General features: G+C 39.2%; 1 protein-coding gene across 3 annotated transcripts in view; it reads right to left on the bottom strand.

Annotated features, from left to right (window-relative positions):
* Window positions 1–25,306, bottom strand: part of arl13b (ADP-ribosylation factor-like 13b) — a 326,110-nt gene that overhangs the window by 290,098 nt on the left and 10,706 nt on the right. For all 3 annotated transcript variants that reach the window (XR_007934833.1, XM_028799859.2, XM_028799858.2), the window contains exons 2-3: window positions 20,043–20,113; window positions 10,100–10,349 (exon numbers count right to left, since the gene is read on the bottom strand). Coding sequence is in view for 2 of the 3 variants with exons in the window: in XM_028799859.2 (XP_028655692.1) it covers window positions 10,100–10,349; window positions 20,043–20,113 (321 nt within the window). In the remaining variant the exon portion in view is untranslated. The remainder of the gene's footprint in view (window positions 1–10,099; window positions 10,350–20,042; window positions 20,114–25,306) is intronic.

The following is a 25,306-nucleotide window of genomic DNA, read 5'->3' as shown; positions in this document are numbered from 1 at the left end:
ATTAAGGTAAAATTTAGTTCATTACCAGGTAAATATATACAGTATGTTGTGTTTATTTGGTCATTTTCAAAGAAGCCTGAGGATTTTCATTGTGCGGTCCACTTTGTTTGCTGACATCTACAGCTACAGCCCTCAGTAAATAAATAAAAAAAAAAAAAAAAAGTTGAGAACCACAGTTGTAAGAGCAAGCTGCAAACCGAAACAATATTTTCTGGAGGAAATCTAGAGAACCCCCTCCTCGAACCGCCACCTGATCGTAGTGGAGGGGTTTGCGTGTCCCAATGATCCTAGGAGCTCTGTTGTCCGGGGCTTTATGCCCCTGGTAGGGCCACCCAAGGCAAACTGGTCCTAGGTGAGGGATGAGACAAAGTGTGGTTCAACACAACCTCCTATGATGAATAAAAAATTTGGACGGCATTTTCCCTCGCCCGGACGTGGGTCACCGGGGCCCCCCTCTGGAGCCAGGCCTGGAGGTGGGGCTCGATGGCGAGCGCCTGGTGGCTGGGCTTGCACCCATGGGGCTCGGCTGGGCACAGCCCGAAGAAGCAACGTGGGTCCCCCTTCCCATGGGCTCACCACCTATGGGAGGGGCCAAGGAGGTCGGGTGATGGCCAAAGGCGGGGACCTTGGCGGTCCGATCCTTGGCTACAGAAGCTGGCTCTTGGGACGTGGAATGTCACCTCTCTGAAGGGGAAGGAGCCTGAGCTTGTGCGTGAGGTCGAGAGGTTTCGGCTAGATATAGTCGGGCTCACCTCGGCGCACAGCTTGGACTCTGGAACCAATCTCCTTGAGAGGGGCTGAACTCTGTACCACTCTGGAGTTGCCCCCGCTGAGAGACGCCGAGCAGGCGTGGGCATACTTATTGCCCCCCGACTTGGAGCCTGTGCATTGGGGTTTACCCCGGTGGACAAGAGGGTAGCCTCCCTCCGCCTTTGGGAGGGGGGACGGGTCCTAACTGTTGTTTGTCCGTATGCACTGAACAGCTGTTCGGAGTACCCACCCTTTTTGGAGTCCTTGGAGGGGGTGCTAGAAGGCATACCTTCTGGGGACTCCCTCGTACTGCTGGGAGACTTCAATGCTCACGTGGGCAATGACAGTGAGACCTGGAAGGGTGTGATTGGGAGAAATGGCCCCCCCGATCTGAACCCAAGTGGTGTTTTGTTATTGGACTTCTGTGCTCATCACGGATTGTCCATAACAAACACCATGTTCAAGCGTAGGGGTGTTCATATGTGCACTTGGCACCAGGACACCCTAGGCCTCAGTTCGATGATCGACTTTGTGGTCGTGTCGTCGGACTTGCGGCCACATGTCTTGGACACTCGGGTGAAGAGTGGGTCGGAGCTGTCAACTGATCACCACCTGCTGGTGAGTTGGCTTTGATGGTGGGGGAAGATGCTGGTCAGGCCTGGTAAGCCCAAACGTGTTGTGAGGGTCTGCTGGCAATGTCTGGCAGAGCTCCCTGTCAGAAGTAGCTTCAACTCCCACCTCCGGCAGAACTTCGACTATGTCCCGAGGGAGGTGGGGGACATTGAGTCCAAATGGACAATGTTCCGTGCCTCTATTGTTGAGGCGGCTGACCAGAGCTGTGGCCGTAAGGTGGTCGGTGCCTGTCGTGGAGGCCATCCCCGAACCTGTTGGTGGACACCAGCAGTGAGGGATGCTGTCAAGCTGAAGACGGAGTCCTAGCGGTCCCTTTTGTCCTTTGGGACTCTGGAGGCAGCTAATAGGTACCGGCAGGCCAAGCGGAATGCAGCTTCGGTGGTTGCTGAGGCAAAAACTCAGGCATGGGAGGAGTTTGGGGAGGCCATGGAGAACAACTTTTGGATGGCTTCGAGGAGATTCTGGTCCACCGTCCGGTGTCTCAGGAGGGGGAAGCAGTGCAGTGTCAACACTGTATATGGTGGGGATGGTGCGCTGCTGACCTCGACTCGGGACGTTGTGGGTCGGTGGGGGGAGTACTTCGAAGACCTCCTCAATCCCACTAACATGCCTTCAAATGAGGAAGCAGAGCCTGGGGACTCGGAGGTGGGCTCCCCCATCTCTGGGACTGAGGTCACCGAGGTGGTCAAAAAACTCGTTGGTGGCAGGGCCCCGGGGGTTGATGAGATACGCCCGGAGTTCCTAAAGGCTCTGGATGTTGTAGGGCTGTCTTGGTTGACACGTCTCTGCAACATCGCATGGACATCAGGGACAGTGCCTCTGGATTGGCAGACCGGGGTGGTGGTCCCCCTCTTTAAGAAGGGGGACAGGAGGGTGTGTTCCAACTACAGAGGGATCACACTCCTCAGCCTCCCTGGAAAAGTCTATTCGGGGGTTCTGGAGAGGAGGGTCCGTCGGATAGTCGAACCTCGGATTCAGAAGGAACAGTGTGGTTTTTGTCCTGGTCGCAGAACAGTGGACCAGCTCTACACCCTTAGCAGAGTCCTGGAGGGTGCATGGGAGTTCGCCCAACCAGTCTATATGTGTTTTGTGGACTTGGAAAAGGCATTTGACCGTGTCCCTCGGGGAACCCTGCGGTGGGTGCTCCGGGAGTATGGAGTACCGGACCCCCTGATAAGGGCTGTACGGTCCCTGTATGATCGGTGCCAGAGCTTGGTCCGCATTGCCGGCAGTAAGTCGAACCCGTTTCCAGTGAGAGTTGGCTGCCCTTCGTCACCGATTCTGTTCATAACTTTTATGGACAGAATTTCTAGGCGCAGCCAGGGTGTTGAGGGGGTCCGGTTTGGTGGACTAAGGATTGGGTCACTGCTTTTTGCAGATGATGTTGTCCTTTTTGCTTCATCAGGCTGTGATCTTCAGCTCTCTCTGGATCGGTTCGCAGCCGAGTGTGAAGCGGCTGGGATGGGAATCAGCACCTCCAAATCCGAGACTATGGTCCTCAGCCGGAAAAGGGTGGAGTGCCCTCTCAGGGTTGGGAGCGAGATCCTGCCTCAAGTGGAGGAGTTCAAGTATCTCGGGGTCTTGTTCACGAGTGAGGGAAGAATGGAGCGTGAGATTGACAGGTGGATCGGTCCGGCGTCCGCAGTGATGCGGGCTCTGCATCGGTCTGTTGTGGTGAAAAAGGAGCTGAGCCGTAAGGCAAAGCTCTCAATTTACCAGTCGATCTATGTTCCTACCCTCACCTATGGTCATGAGCTATGGGTAGTGACCGAAAGAACGAGATCGCGAATACAAGCGGCTGAAATGAGTTTCCTCCGCAGGGTGTCTGGGCTCTCTCTTAAAGATAGGGTGAGAAGCTCAGTCATCTGGGAGGGGCTCAGAGTAGAGCTGCTACTCCTCCGCATCGAGAGGAGTCAGATGAGGTGGCTCGGGCATCTGATCAGGATGCCTCCTGGACGCCTCCCTGGTGAGGTGTTCCGGGCACGTCCAACTGGGAGGAGGCCCCGGGGAAGACCCAGGACACGCTGGAGGGACTATGTCTCCTGGCTGGCCTAGGAATGCCTCGGGATTCTCCTGGAAGAGCTATAAGAAGTGGCCAGGGAGAGGGAAGTCTGGGTATCTCTGCTCAAGCTGCTGCCCCCGCAACCCGGCCTCGGATAAGCGGAAGAGGATGGATGGATGGATGGAATCTAGAGAACTGAGTGGATCTTTTAATATAATTATAATATCATCTGCTTAGAGTCCACTTTTATGGACTGAATAATCTGAATACCTTAGAATGGATTATTCAGCAATAGGCTCCACAAGGAGATCAAAAATTAAAGGTGAAACAAAGCACCCCATCTGATATCATTCAAAACACCAAAGCTCCTAATCTAACATTGTTCCACCAAGAGTGATCCTCCGAAAATGCAATTCTAGCAAAGACATTAGTTATAATGTGAATTTCCCCTTGGGATTAATAAAGTATCTATCTATCTATTTAATGATCTTCATTTCATTAGAGAGACCAACAATTTTTTATGAGCCTTTAAGATGTAGCCATTTTTGCTTTAATATATAAATTTTGTTCTGCAAGATCCATAATATAAGGTTTGGGCAGCATTGTTGATCATTAAGATTCACATATATTGATTTGTGAAACTCATGTAAAATTTACATTGTTCTTGGTTCAGTGAGAATCTGATCTGCAGTATTAATACCAGGCCATAAGGGATCAATCAGAGCAATCCCAGAGCAGCTGCGAACAATCGTTGGCTCAGGTTAATGTGTATTTTCTCTGCGTATATGGGTAGGTTTTCCCTGGATATTCTGCTTTCCTCCCACATTCCAAAAATTAACAAGTGAGGACAATTGCCAACACTAAATTGATCTCCAAATGAGCCTCTATGTGCATATATCTCCAAGTCTGTCCTCAGCTTTTGTGCAATCCTCAAATGGAATAAGACTTTTGCAGAAATGAAAAGATACATGAATAGTTATATTTCATGTGTGAACCTTTGTTTTGATTAACAGGGGAACTGGCTGATTGTTATCAAAAGGGGAGAAACGAATTTTTATGACTGCTAAAAGGATGTCAGTTTACTGTTCCACTGATGTTTCAATTTCACACTTTACTTCAAGCTGCACCAAAACTCAAATAAGTTTTTTTAATATATACAAAACTGTAAATATATATATACCTTTTTAATTTAAAAAAATATTTGTTTTTTTTAATTTTTAATGCAGTCTTCATAATATGCACTGCTGGTTTTGTTATAAGAAAAATGAGTACCATCTAGTGGTGATTAAGAAAAACAGCAGCAGTCAAATTTCTCCCATCCTTTTTCACACTTTTGAATTTTTTCTTCTGGGTGGAGTCAAACATTGACCAAAACAATGACAGAATCATAAAAGAAGATATTCCATAGTATTCCTCTGTGTTCAAAGTCTAATCATAAACGTGTTTTTCTGAGTTTCTATATATTTTCCCACAATGAAACATAGTAAAGATAATCCACATTACTAACCGAGAATGGTAAACCGGATGGACGCAGGGACATCCGGCCATGGGCCGTGGACGCAAAAGACGTGCTGCGCAGGCGCCCACACAAAACCCCCCTTCCAAGCAATGGAAACCGGATGGAAAGCAACGTAAAATAAGAAATGAGGCGCCCATAGCACACAGAAAAAAGGAGTCAGACGCCGGCCCCGCACACAGCGCCGCACGAAGCCCATGGCACATGAAACGGAACACACACAAAGAAGAGGATTGAGACCCACGACACACAAAGCCCCCCTCCAGTAACTGAAATAAGAAATGAGGCGACGCGCCCCTAGAACACCAAAAAGAAAGGAGTCAGACGCAAGCGCCACATAGCACACGAAACGGTACGCACACAAAGAAGAGGATTCAGACCCACGACACACAAACACCCCCTCCACTAACAGAGATAAAAAAAAGTGAGGCAACGCGCCCCTAGCACACAAAAAAAAAAGAAGTCAGACGCGAGCGCCACACAAACCCATTGGACACGAAATGGGACAGACTACGGACATAGCACACGAAACATACACAAAAAGGAGGATTCGGACCCACGACCACACTAACATAAATAAGAAATGAGACACAAAGCCCCATTACTGAACGAACCGTCCGTATTAAACATACGTCACCTGAACACGTTCAAATTATGCAGCATAGGTCGATCTCATTACACTGATGCAGTATTAACCGTTCAACCACAGAAAAGGCTCCATATTAACAGTGAGTGCGATCCTCCTTATTACTTATCCATATTTCTAACGCTGAAGAACAAACAAGTCATGAATTCACGATCACGGGTACAAAACGATACGGCTCGAGTGACGGGACCAAACACACGAACCCGCATGAAAAAAAACAATCCATGTCGGTGCCTACAACGCGCTTCTGAAACCCCGGAAGAAAAAAATGTCTCGGCTCCAAAAACGCAAAGCTCAACTAACACAGTTACAGAAACAAGCGCAGATGGACAGACACAATGAACGTAGACGCATGCAGCACGCGTCTCAAAGTGCTGCATCGAAACAGGCAAGGGTTCAAAACGAAACACCTCGAGTCTCAGAGATACAAAAACGGCAGCGAAGGGACAAAATAAATAAACGCAGACGTCTACAACGCGCAACTGAAATGCCGGAAAACAAGCAGGCAAGGCTCCAAAAAGACAAACCTCGACTAACCGACATACAAAAACGGGCAAGGCTCAATACAAACAATGAACGGTGTAAACTGCAACGGGCTTCTCACACAGCACAGGCAAATCGATTACAGCTCCAGAATAGCATGTCCCAAATCCTGCACATACAATGACGCGCCTCTCAAACGGCACAGACAAAAGATACACGTCAAGGACATCAACGACAGACACCTGCTAAACGATTGCGCCAGTTAGCTGACAACGCGTTCAATAATGAGTCCACTATTCATGAAAATTCATTGGGATTAATGAATGTCACTTGCAATCATTGTCATTCACTTAACTTCCCTGAAGAAACAACTGGCAATACAAGTAATGAATTTACACGTTGTTGTCAAAAGGGTCAAATTAGACTGCCTCCTTTACATTCAAATCCTGCATATCTACAGAAGCTTCTAACTAACGAAGTACCTGAAAGTAAAAACTTTATGAACTGCATTAGATCCTACAATAGTTCATTTGCTTTTGCATCTAATGGCATCCAGTCACTTACTCAACACCATTGATAAACTTCTACAAACGTTGATGAATAATAATATTCCCTTTGTAGGAAAGGTACTTTTATTAGGAGGAGATTTTACACAGTGCTTAGCTATTGTTCCACATGCCATGCGCTCGGCTATTCTTCAATCCACCTTAAAATACGCAGACAATTGGCATTGCTTTCAAAAGATACAGTTGGTACAAAACATGCAATGTCCAGATCCCGAATATAACAATTGGTTATTACAACTGGGAGATGGTACACTCACCAATACAGATGAACTTCACCCAGATATTATTACAATTCCTCAACCCTTTATCTGCGACGACTTACTTACGGAGATATTTGGAACAGCAATCTCATTACACCAAATACCCCTTTTAACACAACGAACTATATTATGTCCAAAAAATATTAATGTTGATCACATTAATAACCAGGTCATTTCATTACTTCCTGGAGAGGCACAGCTCTTTCTAAGCTCTGACAAAGTTGACTCTGATGACGACAATGACCATTTTAATTTCCCCTTAGAATATTTGAACACTATTAACCCAGCCGGATTACCACAACACAATCTTAGCCTTAAAAACGGAACAATAATCATGCTATTAAGAAACCTTAACACTAAACAGGGTTTATGCAATGGTACACGTTTAGTCGTCAACACCATGACACACAATGTTATTGAAGCAAAACTTCTTACAGGATCACATGCTAACAATACTGTTCTAATTCCTACAATTGACCTTTCAAGTTCTGACCTGGAATTACCTTTTACACTTAAACGGAGACAGTTCCCCATTAAACCTGCCTTTGCCATGACCATCAACAAATCAGAAGGACAAACCATGGACAAGGTTGGCATCTACCTCTCTGAGCCCATTTTTAGACATGTACAACTTTATTTGCTTCCTATATGCGTCATCTACACCTTCACACTATGCTATATCTCATTCATACATCACGCTCTTTGTAATTTCACAACACCAGGGGTTGGCGAGCGAAGCGAGCAGGGGGCAGAGCCCCCTAGTACTGTAGATCCAAACAATCAAAAATGACTTTTTTCTATATGCCACTGCAGCACTTATGATGAATACATAAAGTTTACATACTGCCTTAGGATTGACCCCCTAGTACTGTAGATCCAAACAATCAAAAATGACTTTTTTCTATATGCCACTGCAGCACTTATGATGAATACATAAAGTTTACATACTGCCTTAGGATTGAAGTTGTCTCTATTTAACTTGGGACAACTCTGATGTTGTACTAACATGAGAATTAGCAAATGCTTGTCTTGGAGTTAATGTGTGTGAGTCTGTGCTGATAGAAGGTGCCTTCTCAATGACACATGACTATGCAAATGGCACCTGCTCTTAGTCAGCAATATACAACTTAATATAACTGCAACATTATTAAATTACTTTTTCTGACTAACAACATGAACTATAAGTTTAAATGCTATATGTCAGGAACTAGCAAACATGAAACAACTTTTGGAAACAATCTGATAAATGGTCACTAGGAAAACAAAGATCAAATATGGTTATATTAAAACTAAGTTATCTTGTTTATTTTACATGACAGCTGGGGGCTTTGCCACATGTTCGCTTCGCTTGCCAACCCAGCACGGACATCCCCCCCCCAACCCCACCCCGTCTCTGCCGCTTACGTTGTGAAGAGTGGGGCTGAACGCACCACCGAGGATACGTGGTCGCTCCTCCGAAACCCCTTCTTAAATGGTGATACAATACGAAAAAAAAAAAAATATATATATATTTTTTTTTTTATCTCCTCTTTGCTCAAGCTGCTACTTTTTTTTCCCCTGATGGTAACACGTATTAGACGATCTACAAGTCTCCGACGTAAAGTTTAAATCTGTAGCGGTCCGGTGCCGCTAAGATTCACACCGTCAAGATGGCGGTGATTTATTTATTTTTTATAGAGGATCCCAGGGATGCTCACAGCCTTGGCCAGCCCGCACACACTCAAAAACAGAGACAAAACAAAGCACACTGGGGAATAACAACAATTAAAGAATGTAATGCAATTAAATAATATAAATAAATACCACCCCTGTACCCCTACAGCGATATTACAATAAACATATAAACACAAACACCACACAGCAAAGTCCATGGAATACCACACCGGATGTAATGAGAAATGACGAGAGTAAGTCCAGAGATCTGTATGTTGTAAGGGAATGAAAAACAGTCCTACCGGTAGACACTGTAAGGGTGAAGACGGATGGATGGTTCAAGAGCGCTCCTTTACTTGCGGGGAAGCTGTGAATCCACAAACAGTTCTCAGGACACAGGTAGACAGACGATCCAGACCCCAACAACGAATACAATCCAGAAGACAGCGATTAAATATGACTTAACAGAAGGCAGTCCAACAGGTAGCAAAACACAAAATACAACAACAAAAAACATACCTTTTTTCTCTTGGACACTTGCCTCCTTTTAAACCCCTCTGACCACCTTTGACCCCAACAGCCCCTACAGGGACTGCTGGGAGATGCAGTTTTTACTGATAGCAGCACTGCTACAAATCCAAACAATTTATACGATCTCTTTTCCGTTTCATTATTTTACTGAATAATAATTTCCGTTTGTTTGCACTAATGCGATCTTCACTATTCTTTTTTTTTTTGAGACTTTCGAATTTTCATACTTCCATTATCTCTAACCTGCTCTGCATGTGTACCGTGCCAACGTTTTTGAATTCTTTACGACGTTCTACTTTGTCATCTACTCTGTTTTATTTCCAGCCCCGGTCATGGTTAAATCTCTTGGCACAAAGACTTGTCTCCTGGGACGTGAGAAAATCACTTCTCGTCTCCTTCCAACCTTCCAAGATGTTTTTTTTATAATAGAGAGATATACTAGCATCTGTCAAAACAGAAAGAACTAATGGTAAATATAAAAAAAGGTTACCTGAAACTGTCAGCATACTGGCATAAGAAACTTAGCAATTATAAAAGAATTCCACCATTGAAACTTTACTGTCTTTGCCCAGATATGATGGTTTTGTTATGTAATGCTTTTCAATAATACATCTTACATTGCAAAAAACAATTAGAAGTAGAGAAGGAAAATACACACCATTCATTTCTGGCAAACTAACAGGAAGAAGATTTACCTGTGAATATGTCAATTCTGAATTTTCTGAAAAGGTCTAATTAGTTTTTGACACAGATTAATAAATCTGTAATGTAACCTAACAAATATTAATGGCTTTCCTAAGTAGGATCCTTTTCTTATGTTAACATGGTGGGACATTAAATCAAATTGAAGTGAACAATCCTGCATACAAGACACTGTAAATAAAAACATTGTTTTCAGGATCAGGAACATACAGATGAAATCATATTCACCTTCCTCTCTAATGCCTGATATATAGAAATGACAGACTGTTACTAGAGCTAAAGTAGAACAATTTACAGTACTATACAAACATGCTGAAAGTAAAAATTAATGAGTAAACAAACAAACATATAACTTACACCAAGACAGGTTTTCCTGAAATTCTTGGATGCCTCAGAACTTCCGCCATTGCCTCTTTAGTCTCTTCAATTCTTTCGACGTCACTGGAGTCCACTACAAACACCACTCCAAAAGATTCAGAGTAATAATTTTTCCAAATCCCTCGGATTCGTTTGCCTCCACCCAGGTCAAATATAGTCACTTCAAACTTCCCCTGCTTCAGTTCAATTTTTGAAAATCCCACAGTTGGAGCAACATCTTCTGGATTTTCTGATAAAAAAAAAAAAAAAAATACTTCAAATAATGATTCAATCAATTTTCAGCTTTAGTGACCTTCTTTGTTATATCAAGACCAAAATAAAAGATCACAGGATGAAAAGTTAACACTTTCAATTTTTCTGGAAGATATTTTTTACTGTATGTAACACCAGCCACAGTGAGTTATTTTGCAGAGACTCAAAATTGAGAAAAGCATAGAAATTAAAATACAACTATACATTAAAATAAATACATAAATCAATCAGTTGCGCAGATTTTAAACATGAACAAATTAGCAGCAGGGAGGGGTTATGACTTTTGGATTCAATTTTTTTTTTAAAAAACATACTATCCAGAATTGGTTCCCAACTTCTGGCCATTGCTCCAAAAATAATAGGATTGGGTAAAGGTCAGAATGGCTGAATGGATGGGCAAGATCACTCAAAATGAAGTTTGTTATTATAATCAAAAAGGGTGTAAAATGCATCTGAATGCAACTGGGTTAGGCTTACATCTGTATTTGTAAACAGCCACAAAACCAGAAACAGTTTATGTATAATGCAACTACTGAAACAGGTATTTTCCTGCTTATCATCATATTGAGGTTTAAAAAATATAATTGCTTATGTGCATTTCTTATGGGTTTCCAATTTGCAAAGCTAATATTCATTGCTTTGAGCCTTCTGTAGATTTTTCAATGGAGGTTGTAACAGATGGCAAGTATGGGCTGGCAATCCGGTCGAGAAAGTTCATGGACCCTTGCCTGGCCAGGAAGGCCAAACCAATACTAAGACATGAACAAAAGCTGGACGTTACCTGCCTCAACCAAGAGATGGGCAAAAGGTGCCAATGACACAGCGGATGTCCCAGAAAGGCTCAATTCATGGATACTTGCCCGGCCAGGAGGTCATTATACCAGAAGGAGAGAGAGAGATAAAATATATGAACTGTCTGCTCTCCCAAGACACGGGATGACAGCATGCCTGGTTTACCCATACAGGCACCCACAAGGCATGCTGGGATCTGTAGTCTGGCAGGGTGTCCCTGGTGGGTTCCATGGGTGATGCCAGGGGGTGCAGCAGGGAACTGTGAAACTTACTTTACAGGACTTCCGCATGACCCAGAAGTGCTTCCAAAGGACCATGTCCTAACATCGGAGGTACTCTCAGGTCCTAGATAAAAGGAGTCAGTTTGCCTCACCTCAGTTGGCAGGCAGAAAACAACACTTGCATGGAGGATTAGGAGTAGGATGGAGGAAGAGGTTGAGGTGTGTTGTGCAGGAGAATTTTAGAATTTCCTCTAGAGGTACTGGAAATAATAAAAATGATTGTACGTATTTGAACCTGTGATTGTAATTGTGTCAGCTGTATTGAGGGTTTGGGGTGTTGCTACACCCTCAGAAGGTCACAATGTACACAATTGTCCATACATTTTTAATCTGGTTATGGTCACTGCATACTCATTTACATCTGATAAGGAATTTGTATACATGTCACAATTTACAAAATCAAATTCTGCATTTGTTCTTTCAACTCTTTTAACCCTCTTTGCTCCCCCACCATGCCTCCAGTCAGTGGAGATGTGGTTATTATGGGAGACTTGATTGTGCACCACCAGAACTTATGGTTACCTAACCATAACATTTCTGTGTCTTGTTTTTTTGGGGCACGAGTTAAAGATGTGGAAAGAAGAGCCCTGACAGCCCTTGAGAAGCACAAGGGCAGGAATATTGAGACAACTGTAATTCACACTGAATTCAAAAATACTCAACATCAACATTCTGAACTCCTGAAACAGACTTTGCATCCCTTATTCAGGCCACAATGGAAAGGACCCCATCTGCGAGAATCATTTTGTCAGATCCACTTTCCATGCTGTATCGATCAGATGAAACCTACAGTTGACTCCTGGCCCTAAACATTTGGATAAGAGCCTTCTGCAACCGACAAACAATCAGCTTCATTGACAACTGAGACCTCTTCTACGGAGACCACTTTTATACCGACGTGAAGGCCTGCATCCAAAATAGTTTGGTGTTTGAGTCCTCCCCGGCAATATCTCAAAGGTTAATTATCTTTCTTGACTACATAGTTTTAGTCCTAGTATCAACTGCGAACCCATGTTTGGGTATGATAACTCTGTAATGGGTTCACCTAGAGATGTGCACTGAATTAGTACTATAATAATGGACCATAGTTTAACTAAAAAATATGGACAATGTGGTATAAACACAAATAAGTTAAACACCATATCAAGCTGCCCCAACAATCCAATAGAGCAATGCTCTTCCCTAGTAATATATGGCTTTACTAAATATTAGAGCATTAAACAGTAAGATGTATTACATTAATGATCTTATAAGTAATAGTATGTACACTGAATAAAACATGGCTCAGTAGTGATGGTGACAGTGTTAATTTAAGTTGCTGCTCAAAATTAGATTTATGTTCAGTCTGTTTGCCAATGTGGCAGTTTAGCAGGTATTTTCTTGAGCTGTTTAAATTGCAAACATGCCAGTTTTGGTACTTTTCCATCTTTTGAGTATCTTAACGTAGTTCTTCAATGAGTGTCGCAGTCTCTCATATTGACCGTTTACAGGTTTCCAAAATATGTGTATTTTATCAAGGAATTTTCATACTTGGTATCTATAAAATAACTAACTATGGCAGGTTTCTAACTGCAAGTGTTTTGAATTTTCATATAGATATTCAGTGTGACCCTAAAGGAAGACAACTTACTGAACTCATTACAACTTAGCAAGCATGCGAGCCAGCCTACACACAACGGAGGACTCGTGCTGGACTTAGTAATTAAAAAGGACCAAACAAACACATAAGGGAGGTAGTGAATATTGGTATTTTTGACCTCTTCTGAATTCTGCTCAACCCCGAAATACTGGTAAGAACTAAAGAACAGAATACTGTTAAAAAGGAAAAAAAATCTTAATGACACAGCAGCCTCCAGGATTACTAATATTTTGAATAATCAGTCCAAATGTAGTGTTTACCCTAATACAGCCAGTAATGTAATCAGTAAAAATATTTGAATGCTAAAGCGAGAGCTGCAGCTGACATACTAGCCACTGAAAAAATAGCTAAGAAATCCTCTGCACTAATACAACTTGGAAGAGTCAGTAGTATCTGGAAAAAAAATCCAAATAAGCCAAGCATAAATGGAGAAAACTTAAACTAACTGTTCAATTGACAGAGTCCCAACAGGCTTTCTAAAAGAAATTTCCGATGTACTTATTAATAGTATACTTGACATAGTGAATTAGATATGGGAGTCTTCCAAGATTGTCTAAACACAGCAGCTTTTAACCCCTGTTCAAGACAAATAATTTAGACGCCTCTGTCTTTAAAAACTTTCAACCTATTTCTAACACGCCTTTCTTAAGTAATCTTTAGCAGTTAAATGATTTTTTGAACAAACATTCTATCCTTGATAAGTTTCAGTCCAGTTTTGGAACAAATCTTAGTATAGAAACTGCTCTGATCAAAGTAGTAAATGACTTGTGGTTTAATGCGGACACAGGACACATATCTGTTCTTGTTCTCATAGACCACAGTATTCCTATAAATTGCCTTAATTAATGGGGTCTCTCTGATAGTGTCTTGCTGGTTTCGGTTTTATTTAACAGGCAGAAAATTCTTTGTTAATTGTGGCGATTGTAGTTCAGAGGTCTGTGATGCTACATACAGAGTTCCACAAGGGCTATATTGGGCCCACTGCTTTTTTCAATCTACATGCTTCAATTAGGCCAGATTATATTGAGACACAAGGTGAACTACCATAGCTATGCAGATGACACACAGCTCTACTTGTCTATAGTACCTAATGACCTTGATGCTCTAGCCTCTGAAATTCAGTGTCTTACTTGTATTTCTGAAAAGATTAGTAGTAACTTTCTCAAGCTAAATAGGGGGAAAACAGAAGTCTTAGTGGTTGGCAAAAATGAAAACAATTTAGGAATAAAATTGAATAAAACTGCATTAAAAGTCTAGGTGGGGGTAAAGAACTTATGTATAATCATGGACTCTGACCTAAACTTTAAATTGCACATTAACCACATTACTAGAACTGCATTTAAACACTTGAGGAACATTGCAAAAGTTAGACTTCTGATAATTTAACATTGCAAAAAGCTGAGAAATTAATTCACACTTTTGTTTTTAGTCAACTAGATTATTGGATTGCAAACCTAACAGGACAACTTAAGACAGGCATCAATTGGTTGCAATTACAAGAATCTTAACCAGAAAAAGAAATCTGAGAACATCTCTCCCGTGTTTGCATCGTTACGCTAGATCAGTGTTTCCCAAACTCGGTCCTGGGGAACCCCTCTGGCTGCAGGTTTTTGTTCCAACCAGATTCCTAATCAGTGACAACACCTGATAGCACTGATCTCATTTAATTAGCTGGTATTTTTTTTCTTTTATTTGACATTCAGAAAAGCATAGCAGCATGATTTTTACATTTATAAGACATTTAGAAATATTTCTGCTTTTGCTATAGATTTAAATGCGTAACTCTCTTTTGTTGATTTCATTATACTTTGCCCTTTCTCTGTGCAGTTTTTCCCCCTTCATTGTATCTTAATAATGACAATTTAAAATGAGTAGATCAGACACCCAGGCAAACAACGCTGAATAATCAAAGGCTGCAACTACTTTAGGGTCAGACCCACTAATTAGTAAATAATGGATTAATTAAACAATTAGAAGACCTAGACATGTAGAATGAAAATCAAGATGAAAATACTGTTAAAAAGAAAAAAATACATTATTCCTCTATAACTGCTTGGTACATTTTAATATTTTTTTTTAAACTCAGTTTTCTAATTTCTATATATTGTTCCCTAAACACAGAACTTGGGAAATATCAATTCACTTAATTAGCCCAGGAGTTCAATTAAAAACAGAAGCTGGTTGAAACAAAAACCTGCAGCCACAGGGGTTCCCCAGGACCGAGTTTGGGAAACACTGCGCTAGATACTCATTTCCTTTAGAATTAACTTTAAAATCCTCCTGTATGTGAATTTCCCTTTGGGATTAATATAGTACCTATCTATCTATCTATCTATCTATCTATCTATCTATCTATCTATCTATCTATCTATCTATCTATCTGTCTGTCTGTCTGTCTGTCTGTCTGTCTGTCTGTCTGTCTGTCTGTCTGTCTGTCTGTCTGTCTGTCTGTCTGTCTGTCTGTCTGTCTGTCTGTCTGTCTGTCTGTCTGTCTAGCTTTAAATAATCATGCTCCTTTCTAGATCTTGGATGCCTGTCCCTCTACATTCCAAGTCGTAACCTTAGATTTTCTAATAAATGTCTGCTGAGTATTCCAAGATCTGAGTATAAAAGAAGTGGTGAGGATGCCTTTTGCTGTTATACACCAAAAATCTAGAATAAATTACCAATAGAGACATGCCAGGCTAACACTGTAAATCACTTTACAAGACTCCTAAATATCCAATTTTTTAATTTGGCTTTATCATAGCTACATGTTAGTTGCAATATTAATAGAATATAAATGCAGAGAATTATCAAATTTTTCAGAATTTGCAGTCATAACTAATCTCTAATTTTCTCTGCCTTTTTTTATGGTTTCTCTGTGGTGGAATTTTGTGTCACCACCACCTGATTGAGGAACTTTGCAGCCACCGGTGATGCTCGAATGAAGGCGGGTGCCCCGGCTGTTCAAGAGATTTACTGTGGAGAAGCATCTGGGACAAAACCTGGAAACAATGAAGGATGACTTAGGGACATCAAAGTTAGAATGCCATAAGAGAGTTTTTTGGTCTTTTTGGCCTTGGAACCTCTGCAGATTTTATAAATGCACTCACCTTTAGAAACTCTGAATATGATATTAAATATTAGACTCTACTTTTCCACTAATTACATATCTATGTTATGTAGACTGTACTGGTTTATTTCTTATTATCTATTTATTATTTTGCTTGCCTAATTTAACTTGTTTTTCTTTTCTTTATATCTTGTAAAGCACCTTGAGCTACACTGTGTATGAAAATGTCCTTTAGAAATAAATGTTATTTTTTCCTGCATGTCATTTACTTTTTGCCTATTGCAATCTTCGAGAAGACTGAACTGCCATAAACCAATTATCATAATTTTTAATGCATGATGAGTTGCTCTTTCTGAGGTAGAGGTAGTAATAAAAAAAAAACTGAGGACAACGTTTTTGAGTGAGTGAATTCACTGACACTTATGTCAATCAGTTTGTATATACAGGGAAAACATACAAACTACATTCAGGACCTGGATCTGTCAGGTACTATGCCCATTCAGACATTCCTCGATGTATCAAGCTGACAAATGAATATGAATACCTGAAGTTGGAGGATCTGGTAACAGAAAGAAAAATATTATTCTTTGATGTCCTTAAGGAAAAAGGCAAAGAAAGGTCTCAGTCACTTCTTAAAAAAAAAACAAAAAAAAAAAACACCAAAACTGAATAAATGACCCAATCTTCAATGAACTTTGTGAGCAGTATAGAGGATTTAAAACTTGTATTAATGTAAACTTCATTATATTAAAAAGGAACATATTGTACTAGCTAACCTTAGGTTATGAAAAAGTTAAGTCATTAAAGGCTCATGCTTGTATTTTATTTATCTTAATGCATGGAATGTCACCATTATCTACCAGCCCTAGGTCAGGAATATGCGAAGTGATTTAGTGGACATAGAAATGTGATAAGGCGAAAATCACTTTTAGGACCAGGTGATAACAATTTTTTGGTTTTAAAAATAATGGTGGCAAACTAAGGGGCAGAAAAGGAATTATTTCTGACAAAGCATGAGAAAATACTGATGGTATGGATACATTTTAGGAATGAAGGATTTATGATTTTGGAGTCGGACAATGATGAAAAATGTTCAAGAGAAAAAGAGATACTGAAAAGAACTGTAATAAATGTAAGATTCTTCCAACAAAGTGCACTCACTTCATTGAACTGAGACAGTTTGGGCACCTTTGCAATAAAATCTACTCTACTTGCCGATCTTGAGACCCAGAGTGTTTACTTTGAAGAGAGCAAGTCCATTATCCACAACAGCAGTCAACATGCATGACAGTAGGGAATAATGCAGCTGAAAAGAAGTCTGTTTGAAAAATACAGTGACATACTGACAAAGGACGAGAAACAAAATCAGTATATTCTTTGACTGGTTGCAAACAATCACAATAATTTTTCAGCTTCAGAAAAGACAGCGCTAATTAAGTAGACCTACAAATGTGAAACAGTTGTCTTCTGTTCAGTTGGCACACAAACTGTCCAATGTAGTGACCTCTAATATAAATATGATAAAAACTAGCCTTGTGGGGAACATGAATCTGCTATTTTTTTTTTTTTTAAACTGGTCCACTATATATATTTTTGATGTGACAAAAATGTGAAGGAATCGGATATACATGGTTCTGATGTGAATATTTTCAATCTCTCATGGTAAAAAAAAACTTAAAGTAAACAATAGTAGAAATAGAAAGGGGGAGTAACTAACAACCACATGGAAATGAATATGGGTTCAAATAGCACTTTTGTTTTACATAAGATAAAGATGATATCAATGTCTTAAAGTGATAGTTTGATTTTATTGGAGTTGTGGAAATTACACAGAAAATATTTTCTGAAGTTTGTTTTACATATCTGTCAAATCAACCTTTTTTTCCTCATCCCACAATTCCCTGGTACACTTTATCTATCTGGATTCATCTGAACCGCATAGAGACTGTTCTATGCACAAGCCAAGCTTTTTTTATATTAGCTCAAACACGGAAGTAAACTGACTGCCTGCAAAAAAGATGCCAATCTTTCAAAATTTCTTAGACTGTACAATATTCATTGGACAGAAGACACTCCAACATAACATCCTGAAATATGAATTAGTATATTATTAATTAGAAGAACAATATCTTAAATCCACAAGTTAGCAGTGCTCATTTTTTCTTTTAAAGATGGGATTTTTGGATAGGTCTGAAACAATTCCATTGAGAATGAGTTATATCAGTGCTTTAACAGGCCTTGGGTTTTGCTGTATTTTTTTTTTATTATTAAACCGAGTCCTCTGTGGATTCTGTGTTTGATGAAACATTTCAAAGTTAACTTTTGGTTCTACACAACATCATGATGTTTGGAAGCTGCAGCATTTATTGTTTTATATTATTAAACCAGGAAATTTGGCACCTTGCTGCCAAACTTTAAACATCAGCCAAATAAATTGGTATAAATCTGAATGGATTGAGTTTTGTTTCATCACACATACAAACCTGAATTTTGCAGGTAGCATAAATTCCTCTTGAAACGTAATTTAAGCTCCAGTTGCTGTTATGACTTTATTACTAAAACAACAGTTTTACATAAGAAAAAGAAATGTCCAATGACCTTTGAGTTAATGCCAAAGGTATATAAATTAGAAGACTGTGTAAGGAAAAGTGTAAGGATATTTTTATATTACTCATTCTCTATCCCCCACTGTAATGGTAAGTCATTAAAATTAGCATTACCACAAAAATCAGACTCAACAGTGAAAGGGTTGTACAGAAACTATGATACTAGAAGATATATCCTAGAAATCCAGGCTAATGATCCACAACAAGTATACAGAAGATTCCATAGTTTGGTATCCACACTAGGAAAAGCTAGTTGTGCAAGTAATACATTTTTCAGATGTTAGAGTCTCTGGCGTTAAAGTTAAATAGATGAAACCTGCCACTGATTAAATTTCCAAGTTGATGTTGTGTGGCTGTATTAACAGAATTGCAGAGGAGTGTCATATCAATGTCCTTATACCGATACTTAATCTGAATATTAAAACAGCCAAGTATCAATAAGTCTGTATATCACTACATGTCATTTACCTGATGCTACTTGCACTGCTTTGCGTGTCTATAAAGAGATTAACTTGTACTCTGAGCGTCAGAAATTAAATTCTAATTTCTGTCCAAGACTATCATGGGCCTATTTAAGAATACCAGGGTCACCTAAGTTTATACGCAAAATATGGCTGTCCATGTATGCAACCTTATAACTGACATAGCACGTTATAATCAATCCTACATACTGTATATACTCGCGTTTAAGTTATCCTGCGTATAAGTCGGGGCTTGATTTTACAGTATAATTTCTGGTATTTTATAATGTTGGTAATATAAGTTGAATGCAGAAAACTCATGCTATTGGTCCAACAAATTATGATATACTAACGCCCACCTAAGAGAGTAACCACGGAGCATACTGCCTTTTTTTCTATGTATTGTGCCTACGTGACCACACGGTAATACCCAAACTATTCCAAAGCGGTGTTTGCACTGTTTTGCTTTTTTGTATCTTACACCTTCATATACCTTTATTGCAAGAGCATCCCTTATCTAAGATGGAGCGTTCGATCAGAAGAAAATATGTAGCTGGTTTAAAATTAAAAGTCGTTGAAGTGGCGAAAGAAATTGGTAACTGTGGTGCTGTAACAAAATTCGATGTGTCTGAGAAACTGGTGCAAGATTGGAGGAAGCAAGATGATGTAAAAAAAAAAAAAAAAAAAGGAAATGTATTTTTGAACGGGTGTATAACTTAGGATCTGATTTTATGATCGATTTGTCAGGTTTCAAGACCAGACTTATACACGAGTATAAATGGTATGTAATACATGCATTTAATTTACTACTTCTCAGAACAGTGTCAAGTTCTTACCTCCTTGAATGCCTCTCACTGCTGCAGTCTTGCCAGCATTGTCAAGTCCGACCATCACCAATGTGATTTTTCTGAAAATAAAAGGCAAACACTAATTACTAACTTCAAAAATAGAGCACAACCGATAAAACTGCATAAATCAGAAAATACAGTAATCAAATACTAAATGGGGAGAAATAAGACAATGCAATGTAAATATGTATTTATCAAAAATGGTGAAAAAAACAGAAAATAGCTGTTCATTTGTATTAGTACTATAAAGAATTATGATAACATTCACATGTAGACATATTTTAATGTGCATGGTGAATGTTTTTCTTCTGATTTCATTGATTTTTATATAGAATGTTATTTTACATTGTATCTATATTTGCCAAATCTGCATAGTATTCTAAGCCAATTGTAAATGCGCTATACAAAGTTCTGAAAATACACATAATGGCAAGCAATAAGTAATAACAGAAAAAATGTATATTATAGACAATTTAATTTTTTATAAGCCCATTTACTTTAAAACTGATAAAAAAGCTTGATTCTAAAAGAAAAAAATTGCTCTAATTTTTAAACTACATATTATGATAGAGAGACAGGGGTGTGGAAATCAAATTTTTTTCTACTTGTCTATGGACAAGTAAACTTAGAAAATCCACTTGTCCGCCAGTTAAATTCACTTGTACATAAACAAATAACAAAAGTGAAAAATAGTTTATTTTTTCTGATCTCTTTTATTGATACCAAAACTGCCTTCCATTTTAAAACTGAAAAAAGTTCTTTCAGGGAGTAGTATTTTGCCACTTTGCTCTAGAACATTTTATAAAAGATTCCCTTATCATTTTAACTCACTAATAAACAATGCCTTCATTATAGCTACACTAGTTCTGTTTCACATACTACAGTTACAGTGAAGATTTTTATAGATATTTCATAACCTTTGGAAACCATTAGAATGTTTTCTTCTTTATTTTTAATAAAATGACAGCGCGAAACCAACTTGTTTTATATGAAATATTCGCTAAATAAAAACGATCTATTGACAGCTCATCAAAATTGATGTTGTCACGCAATAAATTTCTTAACTCCTCAATATATCACAACTAGGGGTGGGCAGTATGACCAAAATTCTATATCACGGTATTTTTCTAAATTATCCCGGTTTCACGGTATTCAACGGTATTTTTTTCCCCATGCATGAGTGGATGTTAACCACATTTTCCACTGCAATTACGGGCTAAGAATAACCTATTCCACTGTCAAGAGTATTGTACATTGTACAAAAAAAACATTTTAATGTGCACACAAGTATTAATACAGGTTTGCATTGCTCCATAAAGTGATAGATTTCAAGGGGGTGGCACTAATGAAGAGAAGTTATCACATTGCATGACAGATGCAGTCAAAATATAGAACCTTTTTATTGAACAAATTTTGCAAAATCTTAAAGTATAATTTTGACAACATATTTTCAACCATACAAAGAGGCATTTAGACTTATTAAAATATCCAGAAGTGCTTGTCAAAAGTTGTATTGCACTGAATATGTCTTAGAAAAGGAATAGTAAATATTTTTTGTAAACCAACTACACTTTCTGTTAATGTTAACAATCTCTGTCCACTGACACGTTAAAGTGACTTTTTAAACATATTTATCATCATTAAACTGCATAATATTTAAACTCATAAATAATAACAATAAAATAAATAATAGTATTATTACTGATAGTTGCACTATTACTTCAAGACTTTAAGCCCAGGTGCATTACACAGTATTCACCAAATTAAAATAAAATAAAACAAGTGCAACTTGGTGATGACATCTTTACCAACTGAACCATCATTTAGGCAAACTGCATTAATATGGACCTTACTTCAAGCTAAGCTATATGCATAAATAATAAACCTGCAACTTGCATTTATAATGCTATTTGTGGTATAGCCCTACGGAATCGTATTAGGGCCACGGTGAAGAAAAAAATAATACGGACACAGGGAAGAAAAAAACAAACTATATGTCGAGAATAAAGTCAACATTTCCACTTTATTCTCGCCGTTTATGTCGAGAATAAAGTCAACATTTCCACTTTATTCTTGCCGTTTATGTCGAGATTAAAGTTGACATTTCCACTTTATTCTCGCCGTTTATGTTGAGATTAAAGTCGACATTTCCATTTTATTCTCATAGTTTACTTCATAATTAAAGTAGAATGTCGTAAACTAAACTTCTTCCTAAAATCAATGTTTAATTTACTAGATTTTGTCAAACCCCGTCATAAATTAATGCACCACATTAAATGCTTTGTGTTGCATTCGCCAACCCAGTTGTTAATCACTACGCTTCTTAAACTGACTTCCTCCGCACTAAGAGGAGACAGCGATCACCATACAGAATCCATTCACTTCATGATATTCCTGCTTTCTGAAAATTTAGAATGCTAAGATAAATACTTGATATCATTTTCATGATGAAATGCATTAAAGCAGGTATGAAACATGCACGGTAGTGAGGCGGTAGTGCTGCTCCCTCGCAGTAATGGGTCCCCAGGTGTATGTATGAATGGGTATCGCACAGGTTTAACTTAAATATTGTGTAAATGTTGGGTTTGTGATCTGGTGGTCAGAGACACAAACACAGAATTCAATGCATGTTCTTCTGAGCGTGCTTTCTTTATTGCACATGTGCTGTCTCTATCTGACGTACCAAAACCCCAGTTCCTATCCTTCCTTTTTCTTTCTCCACATAACCAATCACCACACGATAAACGTTTTTGTGAAATTAAAACTAGTTATAAACTTAGCCCACGGAGTGTTCAGAACTTTAAAAATATCTTCGTTATACATGTACACATGATCCCTGAACGAGTCGCCAGTACATCGCAGGGTGAATACAAGCAAAACATACACTAGCAGGGTCAATATAGCGTAACAAAACCCCACATCCTATATGACTTTGAAAGGAAACTGAAGCACGCCGAGTAAACCCACCAGAAAAACATGCAACTGCAAGGCAGGGTACATCCGAGACACCCTTGTTGTGAGGCAGCAGTGCAACCTCCACGCCGCCGTGCCCCCACATGATTAATGCATGCTTTAATGCATTTCACCATGAAAATTATATCAAGTATTTATCTTAGCATTCTAAATGTTCAGAGAGCAGGAATATCATGAAGTGAATGTATTCTGTGTGGCGATCGCTGCAGGCGCCTCCTCTTAGTGCAAGAGGAAGTCAGTTTAAGAAGCTCGGGGAACACTTAACACAAAGCATTTAATGTGCTATATAACTTATGACGCGGTTTGAGAAAATCTAGTAAATTAAACATTCATTTTATGATGAAGTTTAGTTTACGATATTCTACTTTAATGACAAATTTCGAGAATAAAGTCGACATGTTGACTTTAATCTTGACGTAAATGGCAAGAATAAAATAGAAATGTCGAGAATAAAGTCAACATGTCGACTTTATTCTCGTCATAAGCGTCGAGGTTAAAGTGGAAATGTCGAGAATAAAGTCAACATGTCATCACACTATTATACAGTACCCAGGTAAATTACACTGTATTGAAAACAAATAAAACAAGTACAACTTGGCTTGCAGTATTATCCAGTAGTATAGAAACAGTATTTACACATTTGAACATAATGGTCCACATCCGACCTTTTAAAACCAAAGTATCTCCAGGAAACGGACGCGATTCCTTTTTTTCGGCAAAAGTTCTTCCGTGTCATTATGTTCAACTTTATCGTCAGCTTCAGTTTCGAAATGTTCTCTGTCCATTTTCACCGTGCAATACCTACACTACCACTACCTATTTAGTGGAGTAGCAGTGAAAAAGAGCCCCTGTGCAACAAATCTGTGTTTAGCGGTGTAGCAGTGAAAAAGGTCCCCACTTGAACAGTTTCCCACCGCGCCACGTTCCGAATGTCGTTTAGGCAATTTAAACCGGTGTTGCGGTATAAGAAAAATCCATATCATAAAAAAAATAAAAAACGGTTTTCGGTATGAACCGGTATACCGCCCAGCACTAGCTACAGGTATATAAATATGCAGATTATATAGCCCTATTTATTACAAATGATAGAGAGTTGATTAAAATGTGTATATATTTGTGAAATATTTCAGCTTTTACAGGAGGCAACAAGTTCCAAATTAAATCGGAATAAGTCTGTTAGGATGTGTTTTGGAAAATGGAAAGGAGAGATGCTCTTTTTGACTCCCAGCATGTTCTTAGGAGTTCATTTTTATAGGACAGGAAGCAACAAGAGAAACTAGGAAGACAAAATAAGAATAACTGTATATATACTGAATTTGTGGAAAGGAAGAACTTTGACTGAATTCAATGGATGTTCTTCTGAGACATGTATGAAATGTATTTTGTGTTGGTGATCACTTCCTGTGCACTCCTGTCAGCATAAGAGAAAGCCCATTTAAGAAGCATATACCGATTAATGACTGGATCAGGGAACAATTAGAATACGAAGCATTTAACAAGCTTGTTGAGTTAAAATTGGGTTTGAGAAACTCTGGTAAATTATACATCGATTTTAAGATGACGTTTACGACATTCTACTTTAATGACAAAATAAACTACATTAAAGTGGAAATTTCAAGAATAAAGCCACCAAACAATACATTTTTCCTTGCCTATATTTCACTAAGCAGGACCTAAATTTTGCATTCACTTCAATTCTTCTTTTTTCCACATGCTTTTGCCATTGTCTTTTAACAAAGCAGTGAACAGAAGGAGCTACTTATCTATTATAAAAAAAAAAAAATCCTGGAGAGAAACAGTAGGGCGTTGAGATGTGATGTTCACATTAAGATCACGCAAGACAGTTAAAAGACCCGCGAGGGCCTTAAACATGAGACATTGTGCCAAGAGATTGACCCAGGACCGTCTCGCGATGACGCAGAACATGAGATTCTTGCAAGACACACCCTACTTACAATCAATATCAAATAAGACAACGGGGAAGCAAAACATTCAGTCTTGTCAAGGATTTCAGCACACACAGATCCAGGGTCTCAGCGCATATAAAGCGTATTAGGACAATATGTTATAAATGAAATGTCGATGACTAAGCAAAGAAGAAAGCAGCGTGGAGAAAACAGACTCAAAAGCGATGGTGAGAAAAAAGAATAATCTAGGTGCAAATTCAGAAAATAAGGAAAGTAATTATCAGCCCGTAACAAGTGGAACTGAAACAAAGCACGTCCAATTGGGCTCAGAATTAAAAGACAGAGTAAAAGACAAAGTAGAACTTAATAAAC

This window comes from Erpetoichthys calabaricus, chromosome 4 (assembly GCF_900747795.2).
Source record: "Erpetoichthys calabaricus chromosome 4, fErpCal1.3, whole genome shotgun sequence".
In the NCBI taxonomy this organism is placed as follows: domain Eukaryota; kingdom Metazoa; phylum Chordata; class Cladistia; order Polypteriformes; family Polypteridae; genus Erpetoichthys; species Erpetoichthys calabaricus.
The sequence above is the reverse complement of the archived record's forward strand: the minus strand, read 5'-3'. Positions and strand labels throughout refer to the sequence as shown.